This window comes from Eurytemora carolleeae, unplaced genomic scaffold, assembly GCF_000591075.1.
Source record: "Eurytemora carolleeae unplaced genomic scaffold, Eaff_2.0 scaffold2119, whole genome shotgun sequence".
Lineage (NCBI taxonomy): Eukaryota > Metazoa > Arthropoda > Copepoda > Calanoida > Temoridae > Eurytemora > Eurytemora carolleeae.
In genome coordinates this window covers 1-8,455 of record NW_019398005.1, presented here as the reverse complement: position 1 = coordinate 8,455, position 8,455 = coordinate 1, and the positions used below count along the sequence as shown (strand labels likewise).

The 8,455-nt window shown below is 35.4% G+C and overlaps 1 protein-coding gene across 1 annotated transcript; it reads left to right on the top strand.

The window, feature by feature from the left end:
* Window positions 1-3,117: 3,117 nt before the first annotated feature.
* On the top strand, window positions 3,118-4,914 carry LOC111716570 (uncharacterized; the record flags this gene model as incomplete). Its single annotated transcript, XM_023492055.1, is given in 3 exon segments — window positions 3,118-3,297; window positions 4,353-4,776; window positions 4,857-4,914. Coding segments are annotated over 3 exon segments (545 nt in total), but the record flags the coding sequence as incomplete, so codon positions are not given.
* Window positions 4,915-8,455: the final 3,541 nt, after the last annotated feature.

Below are 8,455 nucleotides of genomic sequence, written 5' to 3'. Positions count from 1 at the left end.
TTTTGAGTGTTTTAAATATTGAAGAATTGAGTGGCCTAGGTGTGTGTGCACTGCAGTGCAGAGTGCAGCAATATATAATGTTATATTAAATAGAAAGCCGTGTGATTTGTAGATAAGAGTGGGAAGGGGGGGGGATAATTGGGCAGAGAATTTAAAGTGCTACATAGAACACTGGTTTTTAGTACCAAATTTTACCACTAGGTGTCTCTGTTTTTTTTACGTAAAATTTAAAAAAAGAAAAAGGTACAGATTAAATTTTTTACTAAAAGTATATCATTTAGAAGTCAAGATTTAGGTTTTAAATTATTTTTAATTTTTTTTAAAAAACATTTTTATTAGGAAAATGCACTGAAAGTGCACTGCAGAAAAATTTATATAACTTTTATAACTCCATACTAATTATAAAGCTAGAAGCAGTAATCTCTATGTTAAATTGTATTCCCTGATGAATGGAATCAGTTTAGAGAGAGATACTTATACTGCATCCATCCATCCAACTGCAGGGATTGATGGCAATTTGCATGCATCAAATTTGCTTAGATTTAGCATAACTTTTGGTGAAAGAGAGCCAACGTGTTTATTGAGAAAACAATAATGCACATTTTCGAAGTAAATTTGTATAATATTATTACGTAAATTTTACGTATACTAAAACCAATAAATTTGCGTAGCTAAGTGTGCGATTTTACGTCTTTCATGACGTAAAAAGAACCAAAATCTCTACGTAAAATTTACGTAAAAATGCAAAAAGTGACGTTTAATTTGCGCTCTTTTTGCGCAATTTGGCTATCTGGGTAGGCAACCCCCCTTGCTATATTTTTAGTCGAGTAAATTCCCCACTAATGAAGGTCATTTTGTCAAGGTTTTTAGTGGATTTATAAGATTGATGGGATATTGATGGGTAAACTGTACAATTATTAGGAAAATGACCCCCTCCCCCCCCACTCCGCTCTACTAGCTAAATAAAGGGATTAATGGCTTAATTAGTTCTTGATTGTACAGCTATATACCGGATTTAGTTAGACTTTACTCGCTCAACGGAGAGTCTGTGGGATTGATTGATTGACTGATATGCATCTATGTTCATACACTGGTATGCTAAACCTTATCAATGGTATAATTGACGGTGATACCAGGGAAATGCAACTTATCACACCCTCTCATAGCATTGAAAAGTATTTCAATCGAGATATGGGGTAACAAAAAGAGGTTTTAATGGCTTAGTTAATTCCTTAATTTGCTGTGATGGTATTGATTGATTGATAATTGTTTATTTATTTATTACTGGTGTTAAACTCTAGTCAGTGGTATAGTTGGCAGGGTAATACAATATACATGGATTGATTGGTGATCGATTTTCTGAAGTTGAATTAATGGTTTTTTAACTAATTCAATGGCATAATTCGTATTCTTGTCATGGTTGAACTCGCTCAGAGCACTGTCGACTGCACAGGCGGGGGACGAGCCAGAGGAGCCTGAGTCATCTGACGACCTGACAAATGTGCCCCAGGATGGCTCAATGATGGACTTTGAGCAGGAGCTACTGAGTATTGATGATGTCTTGACTCCGCCTCATGTCCCTCCTGCAGCTGAGATACGGGTTAATTCAGAGGACCTAGTCAATAGAGTAGCTGATGCAGTTGTGGACAAGATGAAGCATGAAATGCGGAAACAGAATCAGGCAAACGAGGCATTATTATCCTGCATTGAGAATAAACTGGATCTGCTACTACAACAGGAGCCCTCAGCCAGGACAGTTCCGTCTCTACAAGCAAGTAAGGATACTAGGGTCTGTTATTTCTGTAGGTAAGTGGGTCACCTGGCTAATAAATGTAAACAAAGGGTTAAATGCCAGGGGTGTGGAGGGGACCAGCACCCATTCGACAGATGTACTGATCAAACCACTAAATGTAAGAAATGTGATTTGATAGGGCATAGAATCCAGTACTACGGAAGAAAGGTCATACTATATATACGCTACACTAAAAAAACGCTACACTAAAAAAACGCTACCCTAAAAAAACGCTACATAGGCTATATTCGGTACAAGTTTATTGCCTGTTTCTGTGTGTGTATAAGTTTATAATTTATAGAGATATATATTCGCTACTATTCTAAAATAAAATATATATAAAAATTTTCATATCCATGTACATGGTAACAAGTTCAAGGTATTGTTCAGTATCGTACTACTCCCCTCCCCCCTCAATCAGGTTGGTGGTCACCACACAGTATACACTTTTTCTTTATATACATTGTTTAAATAAATAAATAAAATATATATAAAATATATATAATTTATATATTGTTTTAATTTGGTCACATGGTAACAAGTTCAAGGTATTGTTCAGTATCGTACTACTCCCCTCCCCCCTCAATCCGTATATACAGGTTGGCGGTCACCACACAGTTCAAGGTATTGTTCAGTATCGTACTACTCCCCTCCCCCCTCAATCCGTATATACAGGTTGGCGGTCACCACACAGTATACACCTTTTCTCTATACACATTGTTTAATTCAGTAATTATTCAGCAACCATGTTAAGAGCTTTGATTCTGTTAGTTTATTTTACATATATTGTAAACACTTTACCAAGTCTTCCTGAACATGATTTCTCTAAAACTGTGCAGGATGGAACTAAAACCATTATTATCAAAGGTGTTAAGACAAAAATTACTGTTAAAAAAGTGTTTGTTAAACTGAAAGAAGGAAGCTATGTTTATTATTGGAAAGAAATCGGCTGGCAAAGTAAGGGCTCAATTTGTTTGTACTTCCTGTGAACGGATGAAAACATATACAAGTTGTTTCGCTACTGTACTGCTCCAAGAACAAGAGGAAGATGACGAATATCATCTGGAGCCTGATTCCTATCCTCATCCAGACAATCATGCATGTGTTTTATCTGGTATAGAAGATCAAGTTTCAAAGTTCCACGAACAAGTATTAGATGAGCTGAGAAATGATCCTTGCCAGGCAATCCCAGCTCTTTATAAGAAAACCAGGTAAAAAATTATATGTAAACATATTTATTTTTTTACTTATAGTATTTTAAGTGGGATACACATTACTTAGCTGAAAAAAATGATTTGTTTTGTTAAAAGAACGTAGTTATCAAGACATTTTTGAGTGTTTTCGAGAATCCTTGAACCTTAGAGATCTTGAACTTTCTGCTTCTTCATTTGTATCTGACTTTGAAACAAATATCAGGCAAACTTTTGAGGAAACATTCCCAAATGTTCCTGTTAAAGGCTGTTATTTTCATTATGCAAAAGCCATCTGGTCAAGAGTTAAAAAAAGTGGTATGCAAAAATACTATTAAAAAAAAAGTGATGAACCCAAGCTTGGCTCTTTTGTAAGATTGATGATTGGACTTCCTTTTTTGAAAACTGAAGACATATTAAAAGGAGTAAAAACATTAGAAAAGTGTCCAGTCAACTAAAAACCAAAAAATGTAGAGATTTTGACACTTCAATGCTGAATTACATAGAATCTTTTTGGTTAAAATTGGACTTAAATATTTGGAATATGTTTAAAGTTAAAACAAGGACAAATAACTTGGCCGAGGGCTATAACTATGCTCTTGGGAGCAAAATAATAATCAGCAAACATCCTAATCCATATATTTGATATGAATGACTCACTAAGTAAACCTGTTCAGTCCAAAGTTTCCTCTCCCATTAATAATCCACATAAAAAGAAACCTGGAAAACGAAAAAACAAAAGGCAGATTCCTGTTCCTGGAGATAGACAAAGTATTTGTAATATTGAAAACCCACAAATAATCGAAACATCAAGAGAAAATATTGAAACAGGCGATATATTGAGACAAAGAAGGTTAATGGAAGATAGTGAATCTAGTTTGTCAGAATTAGCAGTTGCAATAACTGCAACTTCGGTTGCTGCTGCAATTCTAAGTAAATCTAAGAAAATTTATCGAAATATAGATGTATCATTAAACAAGGATAGCTCAAACAAGGATAATTGTCCGATTGTTATATCTGATTTATCTAAGTCTGGGCAGCAAACCGGTGGACTATTACAACTTCAAGAAGGATGGAAAAAGGCTGAACAGAGATTATCAAAAACCGGATTTTTTTTCTCATTAACTCAACCAATAACTCCTTCTGATGGAAACTGTATGTTTCACAGTTTAGCTTATCAGCTTGTTCAACTAGATCCAGGTACACCTTATAACTGTCATAAATCTGTTAGATCTGCTGTAGTCCTCAACCTACTAGAACAACTTGAAACAGAGAGAATAATCTGGATAAATGAAGATGAACCAATTGAAGACTGGTTAGATAGAATGCGCGAGTTTGGTGAATTCGGAGATGAGTGCTGTCTACAAATTTTTTCAAACTTAATTGGACGTGATATTCTGTATATCCCTGTATTTGAAATCTCTGCCCATATCTGTAAACAGTATTGTTTACTTCGCTCTGATAATCGAGTTCCATATAGTGCTCCACTAACTCTTCTATGGTTTGAAGAAACATTTTTTCTATCTGGACATTATCAGTCCATTACTCCAACTGATTCCAGCATTATAATGAAGCATTACAATAGGATGAATAACTCAACATATCGATTGTTTGAGTCTCAGGTTGCCAGGATGACACTGAGATCTGTCAACTCAGATGTTGAGCAAATTCAACAGTCTGAGATCCATAGTTCTGCAATTATGCATGTAACTCCAACCTTGCTCCAGGAGAGATTAGATCAAAACAAACCATCGACCCAGTGCAGAACAAAAAGAAAGTCCACAACAATTTTAGGTAATATGATGAAAAATATATTAATGCTTATAATCAACATTTGTTTCCAATGAATATTTCCTAAGTATTTCTATTTTTAGATAATTCCAGCCCCAAAAGAACTAAACTGTCGGATACAACAGATATTACTCATCCAGACCAGACCATCACCAGAATTTGTCATCTTTGTAATTTAAATTTTAAACGTAAGGGAGGCTCAAAGAGGTGCATTTGTGGCCGTTATGTATATGTAAAATGTCATAAAAATAAAATTAATTGCCCATTCAAGAATGAATGACTGTAATAATATGTGGTACACTTAAAATTTTTCCATTTATGACTATGAGAATTTAAAAATATATATCTCTTAAATTATAAACTTATGATTTATTTTCAATTCACGACTATGTGAATTTTAAAATCTTATACACAAACAGAAATAGACAATAAACTTGTAGCGAATATAGCCTATGTAGCGTTTTTTTAGTGTAGCGTTTTTGTAGTGTAGCGTTTTTTTAGTGTAGCGTTTTTTTAGGGTAGCGTTTTTATAGATACATAGAAGAAATTGTATGATGAAATTGTATTATGCTGACCCTAACGAATTTACCCATTTTTTCACTGTGGATGATCGCTATGAATATGCTCAGAAGCGGTTGCACCGGGGAGCAACCAAGAGAAGGAACAGCTGGGAGGGGTCGTCCAGGAAGGGTGAGAAGAGCAGCAGCAGCAGCAGGAGCAGAGAGGTCAGGGACAAGTACCCTAGAGTAGAGAAAGGGGAAAAAGGGAAAAGCTCAAGACGCACTATGTAACTCATTGTGAGGGAGGTGAAGTGGTCTGTGGAATCCGTGATATATACCCAGCTTTCCTTGTGAATCATATTATAACTCATTGTGAGGAAGGTGGAGTTGTCTGTGAGAATCCGTGATATATACCCAGCTTTAATTGTGAATCATATCATAAGTTTAAACCTATAAAAGGACTGGATTGATTTTTTCGTGAAGTAAACAGTATAGATTATCCTATTATAAACTTTCGGTTTAAAATGATTCATGTAGTCCGGTTTCCAGCTTTCTATTATAACCAGTGGGTTTATAGTAAAGATTTTAAGGCATATTGATAAAATGTTTTATGGTAACTTTTTATACAGTAACCTTTTTGTTGCGATTTTATTTGAAGTTTTTTATTCCATTATACGAAATATGTTTAAAAACAGTTGAAAATATTTAGTATGGATCAGGCGAGCAGTCCTTGGAGTATAGTGGTTTTTATTACTTGATTTTGTGGTTTAAACAATGCCAGAAGACTTGTGTTACTTGAATTTTATTACTTATTTAGTTGAATTTAAATTTGTTGGGTGTAGACCTTATCTTTACTCATTCTACAGTTCCTTTAATTCATTCTACAGTCCCTTTAATTTATTCTACAGTCCCTTTAATTTATTCTACAGTCCCTTTAATTTATTCTACAGTCCCTTTAATTTATTCTACAGTCTCTTTAATTCTTTCTACAGTCCCTTTAATTTAATCTACAGTCTTTTTAATTATTCTACAGTCCCTTTAATTTATTCTACAGTCCCTTTAGCTTATTCTACAGTCCCTTTAATTAATTCTAGTTCATTCAACAGTCCCTTTGAAATATTCAACAAGTCCCTTTTATTTGACTAAATCTGTTGTTTATTCTTACTGTCGGTTTGTTTTAAAAATTATATGGAGAACCAAAATCTTCAGTGTGGTTTTTAGAATCATTGGCTTTCAATTTACATTATTCTGAAAATACAACCAATCTTTATTAATTATTTTGAGCTACTCAAGGCCGTGTAATGCGCTTAACAGGGACGGGTGCAGGGAGAGGGACCACCCACCCATTCTCTTTTATGACTAAGTTTGTGCTAGTCTTTGTATTAAGAATCATCAGGGCAATTAAACGAATTCCTTTTTAAAACTTGTGAACCCGGGTGTTTAAAGCAATACATTAACGTATTAGTATTTAATTGCTTGTTGGTCTAATTAATCAGGAAAACTTAACAAATTCCTTTTTGAAAACTTTTAAATAAACACAATAACGTTTCTACTACTTAATTTCTTAACCTAATTGCTTAACCTTGGCCTATAATTTAGTTTTAAATTTAATCTGGGACCACTAAACAAGTAAGTTTTATTAATGGTGGAGCAACTAATCTGGTGATGATCAAAGGAAATGTATTTATTAGGGCAGATTACAGGGGGGAGGGGGTACTTTTGTCTCCCCCTTGACTGAGTCTGTAGTTAGACTAAGTTTGTGGTTTTTGTTTTTAACTCCGGTGTGCTAATCTTTGTTTTTAAACTTGTCATTCTACCTTAATTTGGAAAATTTAACGAATTCTTTTTTAACTTAAGTCCGGGTGTAAAAATAACACAGTTACGGTACTATTCCTTAATTTCTTAACCTCATTATTTAGTCTTGGCCTTTATTTTTCTAGTTGTCAGTTTAATTAAATCTGGGAACAACTGAACAAATAGGGTTTGACAATGGTGGAGCTATATAAGGTCACAATTAATCCAGTGATGCTCAAGAAAATGCACTTTTCAGGGCCGATTATGGGGGGGGGTACAGTCATCCCCCCTTGACTGAGTCTGTAGTTTGAATTTTCTAGGTACAAAATACTTTCTAAATAAGTACTTTTTTGTGCAACTTAATGCCATGGTATATTAGTTAAAATCAAATGTTAGCATTTTCTAGGTCCCTAACTTAGCCAGGGGATTTGCACAGTGGTGGGGGCAGGTGGCCACCCCCCCCCCTGACTGTTTCCTATTCGGAATACTATGGGTGGGACATGATAAATGTTGGGACAAGTTAACTTTAGTGTGTACTATTGAGTTTAAGGATGCGTTTTTTGAGGTAAGATACATGCATAAACATATTTGTTTCTTATCATCCATGATCTACTTTTTTTCAGAAAGTATCCTCTATAACCAAGTGATGGGGAAGCCTGGGAACAGGCGTCGGTCTAAACGGGTCGAAAGACGCAGGAATTTGCAAGGCACATTATGAGTGCCTAACAGCATTAACTGTGAAATATGGAACTGCAATGGGCTCATAAGAGACCAAAAACAAGACATGATTGTGGAGGTCATGGAGGACAATAACATTCATGTTCTTAAGGTAAGTGAAACGCATCTGAGACAGGGGTCAAATGAAGATCTTGCTTGTCTAGACAAATTCACATGGTACTCCAAGGAGAGACTTGGTAAAGAGAAGAAAGGTGGAGGAATACTAACCATAATTAAGCCAGGCCTTAACCATTTACGGTATGAGAGTGGATACTAATACATGAGAAAATAGCAATGTAGCAATCTGCTTTGTGTATCTAGCAGCTGAGGTCGGCAGGGAAAACTTTGACGTTTGGAATGCAAAGCTGTGTGCAATGCTACAAGCTAAAATCACTATCCCCAGGGAAGACGGGTATACATGTTCACTGGCAGGGGATTTTAAAGGGCATATCCGGGCAGATAGTCAAGGTATACCAGGGAATAGCTCGGATATCAACTCTAATGGGAGGCTGATACGGAACTTAAGGGTTAAGAATCGTTAACCCTATCCCCGCTGGGGTACTTGAAAACCAGGATACGCTGGGGGGGGTCAATTTGACCCCCCCCTCTAAATCCCATGTTTTATGTCCAAATATGACAAATGATACATCATTAGAAAGCTCTTGTGCTCT